The sequence below is a fragment of the Perissodus microlepis genome, chromosome 17, assembly GCF_051167445.1.
Source record: "Perissodus microlepis isolate ML-2025 ecotype Zambia chromosome 17, ASM5116744v1, whole genome shotgun sequence".
Classification (NCBI taxonomy): domain Eukaryota; kingdom Metazoa; phylum Chordata; class Actinopteri; order Cichliformes; family Cichlidae; genus Perissodus; species Perissodus microlepis.
The window spans coordinates 10,192,493-10,213,822 of record NC_140477.1 but is presented as its reverse complement, the minus strand read 5'-3'; the positions used below and the strand labels follow the sequence as shown (position 1 = coordinate 10,213,822).

At 39.8% G+C, this 21,330-nt stretch overlaps 1 protein-coding gene across 3 annotated transcripts; it reads right to left on the bottom strand.

The window, feature by feature from the left end:
* Window positions 1–191: 191 nt before the first annotated feature.
* LOC146369226 (proline-rich protein 5-like) lies at window positions 192–20,371 on the bottom strand. 3 transcript variants are annotated; one of them, XM_084909473.1, is made up of 10 exons: window positions 20,092–20,371; window positions 16,586–16,668; window positions 13,010–13,177; window positions 12,221–12,301; window positions 11,533–11,639; window positions 9,498–9,589; window positions 9,287–9,427; window positions 3,600–3,744; window positions 3,158–3,463; window positions 192–1,052 (listed from the first exon to the last, which is right to left on the bottom strand). In XM_084909473.1, exons 2-10 carry the CDS (start codon window positions 16,609–16,611, stop codon window positions 697–699), a joined length of 1,422 nt encoding a protein of 473 aa, XP_084765599.1. In that variant the 5' UTR covers window positions 16,612–16,668; window positions 20,092–20,371; the 3' UTR covers window positions 192–696. The 3 variants fall into 3 exon arrangements, with proteins under 3 accessions (XP_084765599.1, XP_084765598.1, XP_084765600.1); XM_084909472.1 differs by lacking the exons at window positions 16,586–16,668; window positions 20,092–20,371 and adding an exon at window positions 15,355–15,640; XM_084909474.1 differs by lacking the exons at window positions 12,221–12,301; window positions 16,586–16,668; window positions 20,092–20,371 and adding an exon at window positions 15,355–15,644.
* Window positions 20,372–21,330: the final 959 nt, after the last annotated feature.

The window sequence follows — 21,330 nt, the reverse complement described above, 5'->3', positions numbered from 1 at the left end:
GCCTTGCTGGGCCACTGCAGCATAAACAGCAGCTGCATAGAAAAACTGTCACCGATGTAGAACAGCCCAAAAGCACAGCATTTAGATGTACTAGAAATAAGTGGTTTACTTGACTGTAGCTTAAGCCTCTTTTGGAAAGAGTTCCCACCAGTTTAAGTCTTAATTTGAAACAGAGACAAAAAAAAATAATGTTTAAATCAAATGAGTATTTTAATAGTAATTTAATAAAATATGATTTGCATTGCTTGTCAAACATGGTAGTTTTCCAAAACATATGAAATGTTAGAAGTTTGAGTTTGACTGTCCAAGCTTTTCAAAAAGTATCCAAAAGTATCTCCACGTTTTTCATGCTTCTGGCCTTTTGCTGTGTTTTATGTGTTTTCCATGTTTTCATTTATAGTTTTATTTTGTGATTGTTTAGTTTGAATGTGAATGAATAATATAAATCTCCCCACAGGGGCCAATGTTGATGTTTCTAACTAACTACAATGAAATATTACAAAAGGCATCATAAAATTAGACTTGATTTTAGTGAAAAAGCACAAGACATAGAAAAATAATCCAGTTTTAAAGATTCCCTGAAGATCTAGAGTCTCTAGAAAACAGCAGTTTGAGGAATGTCAGTCGTGGCTCAGACCTGCATCACACAGGTGAAGTTTGCACACATCCACACACGCACACACATTGGTCTGTGTGTCATGCCACACTCTCCTTGCTGCTGTCTCTGGTGTCCGCTGACCCTCCTGAAGATTGTTTTGAGAAGTTCAGGAAGATCCCATCATGCTCCATCTCCGAGTCCAAAGAATCTTCCATCATGTGGTCCATCATCATCTCCGGACTGGAAGAAGGACTGGGACCAGAGCTGGTGTCCTGAGCCAGAACTTTGGAGGAGGAGGAAGAGTCGAACTCCAGCGAGCCAGTGCAATGTGTGTCCTCGTCTGGGGAAGGCTCGGGGAAGATGCTAGGGGAGTGTTGCTGACGCTGGGTAGGGTGGGGAGCTGCTTGGCTTCCAGCACCTATGGTTCGGAGTTTCTGGCTGGAGGTTGCACCGTCTGCACAAAGTAAAGCAAAACTTTTGGAGGTGAAACTGATTTTCCTCTACGTTTCTGTACTGTAGCTTGTTAGCAAAAAGATATTTGGATCAAAGATTCCAATAATAATGCTGTGCCAATATTAAGCATTTCTGTCTAGATTTCACTGTATAGCAGATGCATCATGGGATGGTAGAAACATCACCAGATAACTCCAGTGATTTCAGGATTTACACTGCTTCCTCTGCAGAGCATGTTGCCTGTTACTTTTAACCTCACTAAACATCTCAAACCACAGTCTGTCTCACAGTTCAGAGAGATTTCGTAACATAATATAGTTTGACCTTAATGTGAAAAACCTCCACAGCATGCATGCTTCTTTTTCAAGAATACGGCAATCAAATCTCACTCCATGTCTTTATATTTCTGTAAAATTCTAACAAATGGAAGAATCTGAGGCTGGTGCTAGACATGCATGAGGAGAGCAAGACAGTGGTGAGGTGTGCAGTAGGAATGACTGATGGGTTCAAGGTGGAGCTGGGATTACATCAGTGATTGGCTCTCAGCCACTTCTTGTTTGCAATGGTGGTAGACAGGCTGACAGATGAGGTTAGGCAGGAGTCTCCATACATCATGACGTTTACAGAGGACACTGTGATTTGTAGTGAGAGTAGGGAGCAGGTGGAAGAGAGCCTGGAGAGGTGGAGGCATGCTCTGGAGAGAAGAGGAATCAAAGTCAGTGGAAGCAAAACAGAATACATGTGTGAGAATGAGAGGGAGACGGGTGTAACAATAAAGCTGAAAAAAGTAGTGATAGTGAAGTTAGATGAGTTTAAATAGCTAGAGTCACCCATCCAAAGTCATAGACAGTGTATAAGAGAGGTGAAGAAGAGAATGGCAGAGAGAGGCAGAAGATGCTTTGGACATGTACAGAGGAGGAACAGAGGATATATTGAACAAAGGACGTTGAAGAGGAACTGGTAGGCAGGAGGAAAAAAGAAAGACCACATAGAAAGTTCATGGATGTAGCAAAAGGAGAACATGCAGAAGGTTGGTGTGACAGAGGAAGATGCCAGGGACAGGGTGAGATGGAGGCAGATTACCCTTTGATGACTACTAAATCGAGACTAGTTAAAAGAAGACGACAACGAAGAAGAAATAAGGAAGATTTGTCTCCGTTTCCTTTTTTCTTGGTAATATAAGCTATTCCTAATTCTCTATTTTTTGTCACTTCTGTTTTTCAACATCACCATGCTCATTTCAAAATTCATAATCTAAATGTATTCAGTACTTCCAGTGATCGACAGTCATTGTGAAAATAAAGTACATCCCCTGTCAATTCTAAGGTTTTAAATACCAGGACATAATAAAAAAAATATATCAGGTTCCTACCAGGACCTCAGACACAACCTCAACTGAACAGCAACACATTTATTTAACAGAACTAAACCAAAATGCACATGTGCTACTTCAGTTCTTTGAGGTTTGTTGAGATTCACTTATGCACAGCTCTCTTAAGGTCCTGGCACAGCATTTCACAGGTTTTCTCCAAATGCGGGTCTGTGCATTATGGCCTGAAATCTCCACTCTGCCTGCATTCTTGAAAACTTATCTCTCACTTACATCTTGGATTCTGGCTAATCTGGTTATCCCGATAAATTAAAATGTTGCTCCACTTCAAAACCAAAATCCATTCAGTTTTGTAATATTTTTTGTGCAGAAGAAGTGTTACTCCTAGTTTAGTAAGAATCGAAATGTATGTATTAATTAATTAATTAATTTTTTAACCTCATTTAAAGGTAAATATCACTTGTATTAATGCATTGGAAAACACTAACACTTATTTTTAATCTGTCAAAAATACATATAAAAAAACTGTCAGTCTCTGTCAAGGAACCACTGATCCATCCATGCATCTTCCACTTATCCAAGTCAAGAGATCTTTCAGGAAATCATGAAAAAAAAATCCCAAACTTTGGTTGGGTTGTGGAGCTTTTTTCATATGTACTCATCTATAATTTAGACAGATGAATAGCGCTGCACAGCTGAGGAAAAACACGTATATTTACTTTTGAGCTCCACTGTCTTTTTAAAGGGATTCATTAACTCTAGCCATATAGTCCTACCTGAAAGTGAAGCAGAGGTGGTGGAAGCTGAGGAGTGATTGGCGAGGCTCGAAGTGCTGGTGTTACTGTTGTTGTCAGGGGCACTTGTGGTGGACTTTGTCTTAGGGATGCTTTCCTCCACGCAAGACGTCATCTCACATACCGAATGCCGCCTGATGCCTGTGCTGCTCCCTGAGGAGGAATCTATGTCATACTCTACTACAGGGGTTAGCATGGGAACATTGTAGCTCTTAGAGCGGACCACTGGGTTTTTGACAACAGGAGAACTGCTTAGTTTGGAGGACCAGGAGTACTGTAGCCGTTTTTCTAACGAGGACAAAAGAGAGAAGCAGAAAGAGAAACCTTATTAGTTTAGAATTGCACACATTCTGCAAAAAACACAGAAAGCCTGAATTAAAATGGAATTTGTGAGTTTTTCAAGTACACACAAGCACACACTTACCCAACAGACAGGAAGAACAGTGCATACTGGAGGATTCATCCCTGGAATATAAGCCATGAGTGCCGAGGTAAGGAGAGACCACCTTCTGGATGAGAGCTTCAAGGCGCAGGTAATCATCTGTTACTCCTTTAGACTCATGGACACCCTGGATCAAAGGAACACAAACATACACATAAAAAAACACAAGTTTGTCTTAGCTGGTAATTGCAGTGTGTTGGCTGGCACTAATGGAAACTTTAGAAGCAGCGAAAAAAGAAAAGAACTGGGGAAAGAGAAAGTTCTCTATTTGGCTTTCTGTGATTTTATCAAACACTCTGCCAGTTACTGTGAAAGATCTCTGATAAACCTTTTTTCAGTTTAAAACATGTATGTCTTTAGAGGCTAGGCCGAAAAGAAAACATTAAATATAGCAGAATCAATTTGGTGTGAATGTTAGCCTTGTATAAACATATACAGTGGGATGCAAAGGTTTGGGCAACCTTGTTAATAGTCATTATTTTTCTGTATAAATCGTTGGTTGTTACAATAAAAAAATGTCAGTTAAATATATCATATAGGAGACACACACAGTGATATTTGAGAAGTGAAATGAAGTTTATTGGATTTACAGAAAGTGTGCAATAATTGTTTAAACACTGATCATTGTTTAAACACCCAGGTATCCATCAAAACAGGATTTATTAAATTTAACGGAGTTAGAAGTTAGGAGGAAGTTAGCTCGCTAGTTTCCACCTAAACATGATATAGCATGTTCTGACTGACAGATTTCTGAAAAAATTAAAACGTACAGCTCTGCTATCACTTCCAACATAAACAAAGACAAAAAAAAACTAAACAAGCAGTGACTTTTGTAGGGTTACTGTAGTTGGGCTAGCTGGTATATTAAGGATATGATTGCTAGCAACATGGCTATGTTAGCATAATATAAACAGTGAAGCTGTAGGATGAATACTAACTATTTTCCACTCGATAAAAGTTAATGGGAGAGTTCCCGATGGTTAGGGATAAATGCAATCGCAACGCAGCATGCTGTAAACGGACTGTAAACTTCAGTCAGGAGAACAACTGAGATAATCCATCCACAGTACAATGTTAGCCATTAATATACTGCAACAACATGGGAATAGAGCAGTTGCGAGACAATTCAACATTAATGAATCATAAATGAATCGTTGGTTCTTACAATAAAAAATGTCAGTTAAATATATCATATAGGAGACACACACAGTGATATTTGAGAAGTGAAATGAAGTTTAATGGATTTACAGAAAGTGTGCAATAATTGTTCAAACAAAATCAGGAAGGTGTATACATTTGGGCACCACAGAAAAAGAAATGAAATCAATATTTAGTAGATCCGCCTTTTGCAGCTGAACAAAAAGTTGAAAATCTGTATTATGATGATCTTGATGGTAGTGAAAACAATGAGCTAAAAGAAAGTTCGAGCGGAGAGGAACTGCACAGTGGATCTTTTACACCACACAGTCATTTGATCCACAGATATAAATCATCTTTAACACAAAAGTGCTTCTGCTGTTTGAAAGTTTCAGATTTTGTGTTTCTGTTCAGTTAAAGCCAAACTGCTGCTCTACAGTTGGATGTAGTTCAAATTTACTTCCACAACATTGTTCATGAAACACATGAGACACATGTGGCTCCAGACCTCACTGCAATATCTCGAAATGACAAGGGCTAGATCAGTGAAGTTTCAATATTCTAAATTGTTAAGCCCATGCACGAAAACCACAGCACAGAAACAAACCACATAAATAGCACAGACTTCAGTGAACTGGCGTCACAGAGACTTAACAGAATGAAAGGGAAATTACAAACAGATGAATTGAGGAATTAGCAAAAACTGCATTGTTTCAGTGCCAAATTTTACCTCTCTTACAAACAGCCTTTTTCTTAGCTGCCCTACTTCCTTCCTTCTTTTTGTCTGCCTGTCATCTTTTTCTCCCGCTTTGCTCTCTGTTGATATTCGCTCTGTGCAAACTAAAATAACTCTGCAGTATATCTGTGCACAATGAATAAAAGAAGGGAATAAATAAATTGTGCTTTCTATTTTCGTCTCGTCTTGCCCTCTCAGTCTGAATCTGGAAGGACCAGATTTAGGTCAATTAGTCATCATAATAATGTCCAAGCTAAACCAAACAGAAACAACCCCATTCTGTATTCTCTACAACACTGAGTAAACCCACTGTCATGCACTACCAGGACCACAGCTTATCCGTGACTAGTACCTCTCAGGAATCTTTGTACCAAGTGCTTTTAAGTTAAAAGATTTGGTAGATGGGTAAAATATCTAAAAATGGCCCACACACTAGTCTTATTTTATTCTATTTTACTTGATTTTAACATATTCCAACCATGTTGAAATTCAGAGAAAGTACCACAGCTGTTGTTACTTAAGCAACACCTACATTTTTCATGGTATTCATCTGGTCTCCTCTGTATCCTTCTGAGAATTAGTCACTCTTTGACACTTTTATCTACGTGTGTAATCAAGGGGACTGTTTTTAGCTGATTTCCTTTTAACTATTTTTTATAGGCTGATGAAACATTGTTAAGTTATGAAGAAGAGACAAAGTAAAATAAAAACCAATAGGTGACAGAAGAGGAAAGCTCACATGGCTACCTCAGTTACAAGACACACCCATATTTTCTGGGCCTACTTGAGAAGCACTGCAACGCTCCAAAAGTGAGTCAATCCCCAGACTAGTATGTTAGCTTGTTAGCACGACATAGCGGCATTAAAAAGTACATTTAAAGTTTGGTACAATTAAATGCTTTAGCAAATCCTCTTCTCATATCAACTCTATGATGTATGACTTAAAAAAATAATTTAGATGTTGTTAAAGTTTAAAGTGTGGCTGGTTTAAATGTGTGGTCTATTAACAGGGGTGCACATAAGTGGTCCGCAGGTGCGCATGCGCTTTGAAAATAAAAGACGCGCACCAGATAAGAAGTTGCAATGCGCGTTTGCGTACATAAGATTTTCAGGAGGAGGACAGACATTTGTTTAGAACTCTTAAAGATGTCGAAGAAGCAAGCTCCTTTAAGCAATTACTTTGGTGTTCCTCCACCTCCAAAGAAATGTCAGAAAGAGTCCGAACCGCAAAAGAAGCGCATATTCTCGGGAAAGTAGACAAAAACAGTGCCTTTTATATAATATAAAAGGCACTGTTTTTATCTGCTAGAGTGGGATTTTCACGGCATATTATGCATATCTGTGTGTTCATCATTTGTTTGAAGCCAGCTCACCTCCTGAAACCACTTTTCCGAGAATATGCGCTTCTTTTGCGGTTCGGACTCCTTCTGACATTTCTTTGGAGGTGGAGGAACACCAAAGTAATTGCTTAAATGAGCTTGCTTCTTCGACATCTTTAAGAGTTCTAAACAAATGTCTGTCCTCCTCCAGAAAATCTTATGTACGCAAACGTGCGTTGCAACTTCTTCTTCTTATCTGGTGCGCGTCTTTTATTTTGAAAGCGCATGCGCACCTGCAGACCACTTATGTGCACCCCTGTCTATTAAGATTCACTATCACTTAAAATCAAAAGAAGTTTAAGTTGCAGTTATAGTTAGTCAAATTCATGTAATTTATCAGCCTGTTAGCACTAAGTAGTCGATAAGGGTGTAACCAAGCACGCTTGTCTGTCATGGTTCTGGGTCGTTTTGACCCAGTATTTTCAGTTTCTTGTATTTTGGTGTTTTTTCTATTTTATGGTTTATTTTCTAAGTCTTTATTTGTCCTGTTTTGAACATTATAATCCTAAGTTTCAGTGTTATTCTAGTTAAGAGTTTTGTTCTTAGGTTTAGTTCAGTGTCTAGTCTGTGCCTGTCATGTTTCCTGTTTTACCTTGAAGGTCCGTGTCTCATGTTAGTGTGTCCGGTGTTACGCTCCCCTGTGTTGTCATTATGTTTCATTCGAGTTAGCTGTGTCCTCATGTGTCTCCATTTCTCCTGATCACCTCATGTGTGTATTTAAGTCCTCCGTCTCCCTTTGTTCATTGTTGCGTCGTCTGTGCTACCTACCCCACATCCTGTCATGGTTTTCATTCTCAAAGTCATAGTGAAAGTCTTAGTTATTGTTTCCCAGTTTAAGTTTAGATTTTCCCTGATTTTGTCTTGCTTCTTGTCTGTGAGTGTCAGCCCCAAAATAAAGGCTCACTTTTCGTTAAGCTCAGTTTGGCTCCTCATCTGTGTCTGTACCTGGATCCACCTCACTCATTCCACTCAGTCTGCCCCGCGGACCGTGACATTGCCTTAGCTGATAACTTACCGTTCCAACCTCTAGTTTAAATATGGTCACTTATGGCTGTAAAATAAGTTACATTTACACTGAGATAGGAAAAAAAAAAAGTGGAGCACTACGCAGAGTCCCCATCACCGTGCTGCAAGACCACATGAAAGAGACTATTAGTGGCTAATGTTGGAGTCTGTTAGGGGTTCACACGGCCTGTCCAAACAGTGTGACACCAACAACAACAGCAGTCCTATAAAATGTCAATTACTATTATTACTCTAGAAATGGAAGAAACCATTGCATTTGGGTAACAATGGACAAGACCAAACTGACTGGTTATAAAGTGCCAATATTGTAACAACTAGCTTCTATGTGCTTTCATCCTGCCAGCTACGCTAACAAGACATGTTCCCACATTAAACTCAGCTGCACACACTACACCACTCTGCCTGCTAAGTTAACTAATATTAAACATCAAACTATACAAAAAGAAATAACGTGACGCTAGTGGAAGTCACATTATTCACGTGTCTCTCCCTTACATTTAAGACAACACTAGCATCATTTAGTTATGCATCATTGTATTTTTAATTGCTATTACCTGCTCTGCTTTCCATGCTCTTATTTTTCTCCTCTACCTCTTTTTTAAATTATTTTTTCCACTTCCAGAAGGAAAACTCCCCTACATTATTATTTAGAGGCTTTTGTTGTTTTCATGTGGCCCCATAAGCAGATCTGATCTCTCTAACTGACATTGCCACTGTTATATCTTCATCCATGCTCAGTCATCAGTCAGTCAGTTTCAGTAAAGTAAAACATTCAGATGAACAGAATGGACTTTCTGGGTGTACCACTGCTATAGTCACCACAGTGACCCAGGACCCCTGCCTCACCTGGTGCCAAGTGGTGTCTGTGCTGTTTAGGTCTGTGCAAACTCTATGAGAAGTTACTGTAAGGCATCAAATATAAAATGTAACAAACTGAACGAAAATATATAAGCAGATTATTATAAATTATTGGAAAAACTTTTAAAAAATGTGAAGAAATGGACAAGCAACCACTACAATTGACATCAACTGAACTAAGGGACACAGAGGTCTAATAAAGCTCTTGTGAAGTTGTCACGGCCTTTAATGATAGCATAAATCCTCATAATTCACACAGACAAACAGGGTGCAGAGGGTCCTGAATGGTCATGGGAAGACAACCATGCTCTGTGTTCACACTGAGATTACTTCCTGTGGGATCCCTTAGCAACAACTTTTTTCTACCCTCTGCTCCTCTTTCTCCATCTGTTGCCATTTACCCTGTTCACTCATGTCACAGTCATCAAGTCATGGATATCAGTGTTAAATGGTGCACACTGATATAAGAGATAGCACGAGAGATTATTAGACGAAGAGGATGGGAGAGGCAGACCACAAAAGTGTGTGCTCACCTGTAGTATTAGTAGCATCTGTATGATGGAGGGAGGAACTCGGGCTCGGGGCCGAGAGAGCGCCTCGTCCAGTTTAAGGTTGAGGGTGATGGTGTTCCTGAAGTGAAGAAGAGCCAGCTGACGGACTGATGGCTCCTTTCCCTGATGATATATACACGTTTCAATGTGATGAAGGCCTTTAATTGGAGTATTTTTTTGCAAGAATGTGTACCTGTACAGGATAGAAGATGGCCTGCAGCATGGACAGAACGTCACAGAAGAAGAAGTCCCACGTGTCAGCCAGAGAATCCAACAACTTCTGACCTGCAATACAACCAGGCAGATCAGTTATAAAAGTATCAAGATTGATGTAGTAAACTAGATATTGGGATTGTGGAAAACATGCTTAAAGGACTATGCATAAAAGTGGCTGTAGTTTCCAAATAGTTAATGTAATACTGTTGTTGGAGTCCTTGAATTCAAGCTCAAGGTTTGAACTATAATCACGGCTTCATTGTTTGACACAAGGGCAGAGTTCAGAGGCAGAAGATCAAAAAAATGTGTCATTGCAAAAATACTTATTGACCTATAAAAAACAGATCTGATAATCCAGATAGCAACTTTACAGCTTTGTTCTTTTATTTCTGGTGGGACATTTTTCTGCATATGCACACACACACACACACACACACACACCACGCACACACACACATGCAAACCTTCTTACTAATTGACGTAAAGGATCGCTTCCTGTCTGGTTTTGTGATGACGGTTCTGTCACACAAATCTGTCACCATCAGTGTGTGCGTTATATCAATTCAGCAGTGCTTCAAATAAAGGTCACACATTTACCACAGTACAAAATACCTTTCTCTCACTCTACCTGTGTGCGTGCATCAGTGTGTGTTTCTGTGTGTCCTTGTGCAGAAAAAATGCCACGATCTTACCAGTCAAAGTAATATTTAACTAATGCAGTTACCTCTGCATCTAGAAATTTCTTTAGTAAGTTATTATTTGGCCCTGTTTGAAACCATTAGAGACTAGACTTGTGTCATGTTAAGATAAAACACTAATCTCGGACTTCCCCTGAGAAAATCTACTGGTAGTGTGAACACCTCATCAAAGCCAGAAGGCTTTGTCGGCTATGAACAAAGGAGTTGAAACTAAAGACTCAGCAAAGAATTTTGTAGAATTTTTTTACCGTGGTGAAAATAATTCTCTGCAAATAAGTAACCTAGATGACACGAAAGGTTGTTTTTTCCCCATTAAAATGAAGGACACACAATTTACTTGAGAAGCAGATAGAGGTGGTGTTAAACGTCCAGCTAATACACATTTTTGCAATTTTTAACTTAATATTTCTGAACTTGCTCTTTTGTTGAGTTTCTCCCTGGTAATTGGCTCTGATATATCAGAGCTTTAGACATGTACAGTCATATGAAAAAAAAAAGTTTTTGCAGGACGCTCTGCTGTTAAAAATAAATAAAATGTTAAAAAAAAAAGGGCTCTGAGTGGATCATTACAACAATTTGATTCTTTTCTGTTGCAGATTTGTTGCTGTACTCTGGATCACTTTTGTCTAAGCTTTAGCTGTCTGTTGAACAGATGACCTCACAGTTAATGGTCAACTCCTGGTCCTGGTCCTGTGGCTGCAAAACAAGCCCAAATCATCACCCCTCCACCACCGTGCTTCACAGTTAGTATGATGTGCTTGTGCTGATATGCTGTGTTTGGTTTTCTCCAAACATGGCGAAGTGCATTATCTCCAAACATCTCCACTGTTCCAGAAGTCATGTGGTTTGTTCAGATACAACTTTGCAAACCTAAGCTGTGATACCAAGGGACTTTTTCCTTCCAAACAAGTCATAATGTGATGAACTTTAACATTTAATATGAAGCCTACAGAGGCTGTAGCTCTTTTATTGGGTGCTTTTTTTCAATTTCCCTGAAAACCTGTGTTTGTGCCATTCTTATCCAAACTAAAAACGTACAAACTTGCATATTTAGAGATTTTATCCACGTTAATTTGCTCTGACATCTCACAGCTTTAAAGAAATATTTTATAAGGTTAAAGGGACAACCCTGATGTTATTTTTACCCTTTTATGTCTACATTTTAAGCTTGTAATCAAACTGTTTAAACATCAGTCTCTGGCAGCCATTTCTTTATTCAAAACATGATATACCATCATAGAAATAAAGGTTCAAATTTCTCACTCTGTATATGCGTTCCACTTTCTGTCTATTTTCTCAATAGGTTGTGTTTACCTTCATAGAAGCGAATCTTGTCCCTCAGAATGACCATTCCTTTGGTGAGCAGCTGGTTCTGAAGGTACTCAGTAAAGAAGGAGCCCAGCTCAGTCTTCAGCAGTTGCCTGCAATGGTTATAATAACAGCACATGAGTGGATACTGGAGATGAAGCGATATGCTTACAGTCACACATCATCAGCGATACCTCCTTGGAAATGAACCAGATGTAATGAGTTTGCAGAATGCTGTGTTTACAGAGCATCAGACTCAGGAAATGAGAAAAGATGCTGCTCACACTGCATACATAACATCTGGAAATTTCAATAAAACTTTCCACAGTTAGCAAAGGCTAACACTGGCTCAGTATCATGATTGAACATCAGCAGCTCAAAGAACAAACACTGTGTGATTAAATACACTAAAATGACAGATGCTGCATTTCCATCTAATTTCAAGGTTACAGTGTCTCTTCTTTAAAGCAATTTTAAGGTAAATCCAATTTATGAACAGTATAACATGCCTGTGTTAACTTGTAAGCATGTTTATATATGTTTCAGGTAAGAAATATTCTGGTGCAGTAAGGTAAGATGGGAAATCAAAGCTTTAGCAGTGATAATTTAATCAAATATTCTAAAATACAAACCAGCTAAAAGTTCAGGGTGCTGGTGTAAAGGCCAGCAAGAGACATAAAACTAGACAGCTAACCTGACACCTTCATTCAGATTGTAGAGTTCATTTTCTCCCAGATCCTTCCTCTGAAAAACTGAGATTACTGCATTGTGGATGCTAGAAATAAACACACGGAGAGGCGAAATGCATTTAGAAAGAGTGACACACATACATGCATTTATTTTATTTTAATTGTGCCGTTTGAACAATCGGTGAGCTCTTGAAGCCACCTCAAAAGAACTGGTTAAAAATAAACTTTGAAAAGGTTTCTTTACCAAAGGAAGGCCATCGGAAAGGTAAAACATACTACAGTGAGACGGGCATGAACTTTTTTGACTGAAGGTTTGCGTCCAGTTTAATTTGCTCACATAGCCTTACAGCCACCCAGCAAACTGACAGCTCTTGCTTTCTACTCTGTGCTGTTTAGTGTTAAATAAAGCAGAAACACCGTTAGAAACAACCATACAAAAGAGTGAGAAGAAAGAAATCCAAAGAAGAAAGAAACCTGCGAGGCAGAACGGGAAAAAAGGAGGAGGGAGTGAGGAAGGGATGGATGGAAATAAAGTGTGGTAGTGATGGACCCTGAGGGAAGAAGGCAGGCAGAAAGAGCTGATGTCCATGTGCGTACATGTATTTTCATGTGTATGTGAAAGGAGACTGTCCTATTCATAGCATGGACAACAGCACTGACAGAGCTTCCCACTAGTAAAGGAAACACACGCACAAGCACTTGTTCATGTAAAAATGTGTGACGGCTTATCCATTAACAAAATATAGTATTCACTAAAATATAAACTGACATTGTTTATAATAGACAGGGCTAACCTGTTCCAGGTGGCGTTAGCCCCGGCCCTCCTTTGCTGGGTCCCTTTGTCTCTGCTGCTCTCCTCTGTTCCTCCCTTCTCCCCACCTCCTGTTGGGGTCTTTGCGTGGGAGAGGTCAGTCAGACTGGAGGACGAGCCGGTCCCCAACCTCAGTTTGTTATGGAGGCTCCTTGAAAGCCAATAGGAAGAAAGAGAAAATGCTTGTAAGCACCAACTTTCATTTCTTACGTGTACTGGAAAAGATGATATGAAAAGCCTTATTTGTAAAGGTCATCTAAATGAATTAATTTCATTTCCTTAAATATTGCTGGAAAAATGGGAAATAGATGCAACAATTTATTGCACTTGAATGTGCAACCATTTATATGGTATATAAGTTTGTACAGTTCTAACAAGCCTGGAAGTCAATATTTGGTGTGAAAGATTTCTTGTAATCTCTGTACAAGAAAAAGTTCTCCAGATTTCCTCAAGGATATTCAAAGCTTTTCTCTGGCTGCCTTTTTCTCTATTCTCTGTCGGGATGATCCCAGATTGCTTCAATAATGTTGAGGTCCGGGTTCTGGGGAGGACAGTCCATGACCAAAAATGTTCCCTTGTGTGTTTTCCTGTCCAGGTTTGCTTTTACTGCATTTGCAGTGTGTTTGCAATCACCATTGTGCCAAAGAACTGTTGCCAATTTTCCAGGTGGTATTACATGTTGGATCAAAATCCGATGGTACTTTTCTTCGTTCATAATTCCATCGGCTTTGACATCATCTCCAACACCGCTGGCTGAAATGCACCCCCAAATCACGACAGAGCTTCCATCGTGTTTTGCAGCTGGATGTAGACACTCACTGTTGTACCTCGCTCCTAACCACCTCCACCAAAAATGTCAAACTGATTTTCAGTCCAGTTCTTGTGCAATTTGGCATTCCTCAGCTTTTTTCCCTTTGCCTTCCAGAAGAATGGCTTCTTTACAGCCAACCTTTACATGAGAAGATTTTGGATGAGGTTTCAGTGAATTGCAGACAGATCAACTGAAAGGTCAGATGCACTTCTCTGCTCCTGTGTCATGTCTTTTTTTTTTTCTTTCCATATTTTTTAAGGGCATTACTTTCAAGTACAGTTCATCGGCTGTAGATACGTTTTAGGCCTGCCACTTTGTCTTTCATCATCCATTTGTCCCATTTCCTCAGTCAGGAGACACTGTACACTGTGCCAAGATATGTTTTCAGCTACCAGGTGTTTGGGAATTCTATGGAATATTATTTTATGCCTGTCAAACTGTGTCATATTTGGCCTTTTTTGTAGATTCAAGTAAAGAAATTGAACCGAATTATGTGCGTGTGTGACAAGCTGTTAGTAAAAAAGTGCCTAAAGATGTCATTTAAAATTGGTTCTTTGCTAATACACCTGTTATATATATAGACCCAGCACTGGTTCATCCTTTAAGTTAGACTACTTTTTTTATGCTTGAATACTTTATAGATCATACTTTGTTAAGAAGCTTAATAAAAACAATCCTCTGAAAATAGCCAGGTACAAGGACTGGACTGGAAATGTAGCAGCTATGTTATATATTACAAATACAAACACATGTATGATCTTCATTTTGGCATATGCAAATTAAAAGCTGTTATACTGTAAAATGTTACTTTGCTTTACAAAGGGGGAAAAATATGAAAGTATCAGCTGCTGTGCAAATACACTTCAGTCATTTTCCAGATTTTGATAGCTTTCAAAATTAGCATTTAATAACAGGTGATTGCTTTTTATTAGCCATCTGTTAATGTTTACACTAGCTTGGGAACGATACTGCTTTTCAAACACTGAGCAAAGAGATGGGTGCCAGTCAAACAGAAAGATAAAAATAAACAGGGAGAACAGAGTGGGGAAAGACCTGGGAGTAAGAAGCTCAAGAAGAGAGTAAGAAACAGGGTGTGGATAAAGGTATATAACACATGCCGGATCAGGTGCAGAAAAAGCAAACAAAGCACGTCGACAGTAAAAAAAAAGAAGAAGCAGAGATTGAAACCACAGACATTACAAAGATAAAAGAAGGGTGGGAGGAGTGTACAAAGAGGTAGATGAAGAGGAAAAGGCGCTTTAGAGATAGTAAGAGTGAGTCTTTTTCTGCAAATTAAAGTGTTAATATTTGGATTTTAATTATACTGAAATTTTAGTAAATTAACCCAACAAACAAACAAAGTGCACATGTCCATTTTTGGGTAATGTCTATCAAACATTTACTCAGTCACTTCTGAATTTACAGGTGAATCGAAAATTTAAAAAACACCTTTAAATGGCAGTCACTGTTTAGCAAATATGAAAAACCTCAAATATACTTGCAGGTATTGTACTTACTCTAGCAACTGAAAAGGTACCACATATCCCCACTCCATGACTGTGAGATGAAACAAGGCCTGTCTCTGTCTCTTCTCATATCCTTTTCACTTTCCTTCTCTCCCACCGTCACCCTTTGTGCTCTTCTCTATCCACTCCTCTCTCCCACTTTACCGCTCTCCTTCTTTTTCTCCCTTTGCCAGTCTGTGCCAGTTGGTCAGCATGTGACCCTGTGAGCTTTTGTGTCAGGCGAACAAAGGAACCCTTTGAGGTTCGAATGGTGCCAAGAGGCAGAGGAAGGATTTAAAGGTGACACAGATTTCACTTTACCTTCCACTCGCCTCCCAGAGTGTGGGAGAAGCTGTAGTCAAGCTGTAAATACAGACTAATGACTCTATTTATTTAATATTGAACCTTCAGTATTTTTGGTATTCTCCATACTGAATGATCGGTAATCAGCGGACACACTGATATGAAAAGAATTTTAAGGAAGTGCGAAAGCTCACGAGAAAAAAAGGAATGGAAAATCTGAGCCGAGTATAAATAAATAAGGAAAAGGAGATGGAAGGTATAGTTGCTGTTGGTCCATCTGTCAACCTGAATCTTAGTTCAGCTCTGCATAAATGGGTCAGAGCAAGAAACTGGAGCCCTGGGCTCAGTCACACATGCAAAAAGACAGCACACATCCCTGTGCAGAGTTCATGTCAAAGTCAGGACGACTTTTTAAGTTTAAGTTCAGAGCTGCACCTCTGAAAGAGCGAAATTGAATCTATACACGCTTGAGCCAAAAGCTTCCTCCTGAAAAATGGATGATGCAGAAGATAAAACACAATGGTGAGGCTCACAATAACAACTTAACTACACATGGTGTCTATTGTTCTAATGGAAAAAGGTATTTACTTTATAAACGAAAGGATGCTGACATAACTTGGAAGTAAAAAACTTTTTTTTTTGGCACTAAATCAACAGGACGAGTTTAAAGACAAATAGCTGCCCTCTGATTACTAAACAATGGGGATGTTTGAATGAGTGAAAGCATGAATGAGGTCACTCAGGAATGTGTGTCTGTGTGTGTGTGTGTTTTTCACTTTGATCGACATTTGTGTGTCTCAAAGGATGGAAAAAATGGAACTCTGTGTAGTGAATAGGACTTGCTGGTGAAGTGTGTGTCTCTGTGTGTGTGTGTGTGTGTGTGTGTGTGTGTGTGTGTGTGTGTGTGTGTGTGTGTGTGTGTGTGTGTGTGTATGCTTACCTTCTAAATGAGCCCTCTCGTTCCATGTTAGTCTCGACAGATGGCTAGCAACCACCCTGAAACTGCCACTGAAGAATCAACATCTGAAAAAAGGAAACAAGCAGGATTATTAGGTAACAAATATATATTTTGTCAGCTAATATCAGCGACTTTTAAGCCACTTAACTTCTGTAAAAATTTAAAAAAAAAACTGCATTCAGTTTTAATTTAATGAAACCTCAGTAAACACATCTTTATCACAGAGCACATATTGACAGGTCACAACAAGAGAACACAGAGGAAAACACTAACAGTTGTTTTCATTTCACTCCCTGAAATATTTAAACTTGTTACAGAGTTTTTTGTTACAGAATCGCAGAGTGGAATCTGTGTGGCGTATACAAGACAAAGAGACTGTGACACCCACATACTTCAGCTCAGGACAGTGATATGAAATAGGTACGATATTTTGTACTTTTCCTAATAAACAGGAATTAATAGGGTAAGTAGTCTCAAAGGTGCTCATAATTAAATGCACTTGATCAACTGATCATCAGCAGGTGTGGCCACATGTGTAACAGTAGTAACAATCTGGGAAGGGTTGTAACATAATTTTCCAAAGTCCAAAATTCTGCAGTAAGAAAGATTATTCACAAGTCGAAAACAGTCGAGATAGCTGCCAGATAGTCGTTCCCTGGAGTGGACGTCCCAGCAAATTTCCCCCAATGTCAGACTGTGAAATGCTTAGAGAAGCCGCAAAAAACCCAAGAGCTACATGCAGTGAGACTCTAAAGGCCTCATGTAGCATGTTAAATGTTAAAGTTCATGACAGTGCAAGTTAAAAAAAATAAATAAAAAAGACTTAACAAGTGTGGCTTGTTCGGAAGGATTAAAGGGAGAAAGTATTTTCTCTGAAAATGGCAGCACAACACTTCTGGATCTGGAACAATGCCCTTTGCACCGAGAAGATTATAGTGGAGAAGTCTGCCCACAGTGAAAAGCACCACATGTATCAGTGAAAACACCTCATACCAAATGTCAAGCACGGCGGTGGAAGGGTGATGGTTTGGGTTTGTTGTGCAGCCACAGCACCTGGGCATTTTGTAGTCACTGAGTCAACCGTGAACTCCTGCCAAAGTATTCTCGAGTCAAATGTGAGGCCGTCTGTCACGCAGCCAAAGCTTGGGTGAAATTGGGTCATGCAACGGGACAATGATCCAAGCACAGCAGCAAATCTACAAGCGAATGGCTAAAAAAGAAAATAGACAAGGCACTGCAATGGCCTAGTCAACCTAACTGAAATGCTGTGGTGGAACCTTAAGAAGTTGTGCATAAACGGATGCTCACAAAACCTCAATGAACTGAAGCAACGCTGTGAAGAGGAGTGGGCCAAAATTCCTCCACAACGCCAGAAGACTAACAGAGTCATACAGAAAACGATTACATCAAATTATCGCTCCTAAAGGTGATTCTACATGGTTTTTAATGATGGTGTGTGCTTTGTTTTTCCACACACAGCTTCTGCATTTTGCCTTTATTTTGTTAAGTAAAGAATGACACAGTGTAACATGTCATTTGTTGCACTTAAATAATCTTAGAACTTGGTAAGTACCAGGTGTTTTTTTGTAATAATATCTCAAAATGTAAAAAACGTAGATCTGAGAAAGGGTGTACTTTCTTTTTCCTGTTACTATAAAACAGGTCTCAGACAGATAAACTCACTGATACCCGCCCGACTAGCGAAGCAGACACACTATTCTAATCAAATTACAGTAAAGTGGTTGAGACAGACATTTGATCCTTCCGCAAACTCAAATGCCCTTGCTTTCTCTCTCTCCCCCCCCTTCTCTCTCTCTCTCTCTCTCTCTCACACACACACACACACACACACACACACACACACACACACACACACACACACACATAGATAGAATGTCACACTTGATACATCAGACAAGTCAACTTTAGTCGGCTTTATCCTCACCTATCCTGAAACTGTTTCAATGGTTTTAAGTTTTGAGCAAAGCAACTTTATTTTTACTGCATGCTTTGAAAAAAAAAACAACAGAAAAATAAAAATGCAAAGTTATTCACAGACATTTATGCATCTTTTTATAAAACACTATGGAGCTTCAAAGAAAAATAAATAAAGTATATAGGTTTGGCTAGTTTCATGTGTAGTGCAGGTGGTGATTAGGTGAAACAGGTCATGATCAGGGTAATCATGACCTATTTAAATTAAAACACAGGTGCAATAACTCTCCAGTGGTTCGTCCTTCAGTTCCTGGAAACTGTATTTGCCGCTATGCAATTTACACCATGATCTTTTATTGCCTGACAGCTGCAGTTATATGAACTAGCAGGACTTTCATAGCTATCATATTTTCATTGTTTTATTTTTGACTCATTTTTACATGAAGCACACGCTCAGTAAGAAATCAAGGTCAAACACTTAGGAGGCCGAAAAGTCACCACTTTCAGTGTCAGAGCTGCTAATGTTAATGTATGGTTAAAATCCAGTGAGTAGAACAGTCACAACTTCCTTTGATGGCTGTCTATGGCTCACAGAGGCTCTGGTAACTTACACTTGGCCGTGCTCTTGAAAATGTATCCGAACTGAATGATACACATGAACCGAGGCTTAAATCTTGGTCTGCAAGCACTCCTGTCTGCTTCTGCCTCTTTCTTGCACCACAATACGGAGTGGTATAATGGCTTGCTTGGGGCACAGGGACTGTGGTTTCATGGACTGTGGTTATGAGGGCTACAGAGCATTTCTCATTCAGCATCTGGTCAGTATTTCATGAGCACTGCATGAAACAAAACCAGCCCTCTCCCACTTATTTAAAGCCTGACGTCTCTCTGTGTAAAGCCTCCTCCTTTACTCTCACTCACCAACAGACAGTTTGGACTAAGTAGATATCTGGGGCCCTGGTGCTGAAAATTAACACCCTTAATCTGCTTCAACTGGAAAATACACACATGCACACGCATATACAAGCACACACGGGCGCACATTTCTTTCTGCAGAATGGCAGCACGGCAGGGAAATTACAACCCTTGCACCAGACAAGTGCTGAAATAAATGTCTGGGTCTTGCAGCAGGTTTGTCTGCTGCACTAGCCACTCTGGTAGAAAACCAAACCACAAACTGGAGGTCCTGATGTATATAAAAAAGGAAACCACGGGTGTATATTTGCTTAAGAAGTATCCTGCTCTGACAAGCACTCATCAAGACAGGCTGTCCTGTCATCCCGTGGGCAGCTTGTATGCAATACGGGTCTAAAATATGCAATACGCAGAAATAGGTACCATGGCGCGTAAAGATAGCTCCTGGTAGGAAAGCATTTAAAGGAGAACCCATAATTTTATACCATATCATATTATATGGGTTACATATATTGGGCTCAGTTCAATATCTGAGACAAGCTTGCTATATATTGCATTTGTTCTTCTCTCGTTACAAACCACGAGCAGCTAGTGGATAACACCTCTTCTTAACTTGGGTCAGAGTAGGTAATACTCACTTTTGCAGACGTCTTCCTCGCTCCATTAAAGCAAGTGCTCCTTGAGTTTAAATGGCGTAGCAAAGCTAACGGTAACTCCAGCTTTTCTGTGAGGACTGGATTTCCATAGATGGGAAATAACAGCGCACCCTTCCAACCTGTCAGCCCAGACAGGAGCGCGTAAAGGTGGCGCACGCGATCCTAAAAAGATCCGATATGAGGATCAGACAGCAGCCAGCGTGAGCTGTGAGCTGTCAGTGCGGTTTAAGTCACTCTCCGACAGAGAAAGAGAGGGAGGAAGTGAGAAACAGAGAGAGAGAAAGAGAGAGAGAGAGAGGAGGAGGAGGAGGCTGGTGTGTGTGCGTAAATGCTTTGTGTGTGCAAGGGTCGGTAGAATATGGAAAATGTTTGTGATTTAGCGTGTGTGTGTGCCCGGAGTGTGAACTACACACACAAAACACCTACAGGTAGGCCTACATGGCATGCACGTGTACTGCCACTGGTGAAAAGGGCCGAGGCTTGATCTTTTAAAGATTCCACTCCTTCGATTGTCAGACACTGAAACGTTTGCACGGGGTGCAAAGATGAGATGGAAGGTTGATCCACAAGTAAAATAAACCAATAAATGAATAAAAGCCTTGCAAATTCGTTAATTTGCAAACATATTCATAGCTTTTTATTGTAAGAAAAACGATAACCTGTTGGTGGCAACAAAGGAAAGTCAGAGGATCTCATTTAGATGCACCTTGTGCAGACAACTGATAAAGAAAGAGAAACCTGAACTTAATGCAACTTTTTATGGCACATTAGAATCAGCTTTGTCAGCTGGTTGCAAACATTTTTATGAAGTCCCGTCATGTTTAATTCATAGTGAAATAATTCACAGCCAAACTAATACAACAGCAGCCTGCTAAACATTACAGGACATTTGTGCTTTTACCCCCACTGGACAGACAAGGCTACTCAGCAGCTACACTGGCTTCTATGTGGCATGATCAGCACTGCCTTGGCCCATTAGCATCACTCATATCTAATGTACAGATCAATGCATTAACCACAGAGCTCAGTGTTTCACATCCAGCAAACTGCAGTCTGTTTGCAGGCATTCAACTCCTACTGACAGTGCATCACACTCACATGCAGGTAAGATCTTTTGTTCTCACCCTCCCCTCCCCCTGTAATAAGAAGCAGGTTTATAACAGCAAAGTCAACCGGTCAAGGCCAGATTGTTTTTTAATGGTTGTCTGGAGCATAAAACCC

Excerpts from the sequence above, each read along its gene's own strand:
- LOC146369226 (XM_084909472.1), bottom strand. The coding sequence starts at position 15,392 with ATGGAGTGGGGATATGTGGTACCTTTTCAGTTGCTAGA. Across the intron at positions 13,178-15,354 it reads GTACCTTTTCAGTTGCTAGA|GAGCCTCCATAACAAACTGA; the intron begins GTAAGTACAATA and ends TTGGCTTTCAAG. Across the intron at positions 1,053-3,157 it reads CACCTCTGCTTCACTTTCAG|ACGGTGCAACCTCCAGCCAG; the intron begins GTAGGACTATAT and ends TACTTTGTGCAG.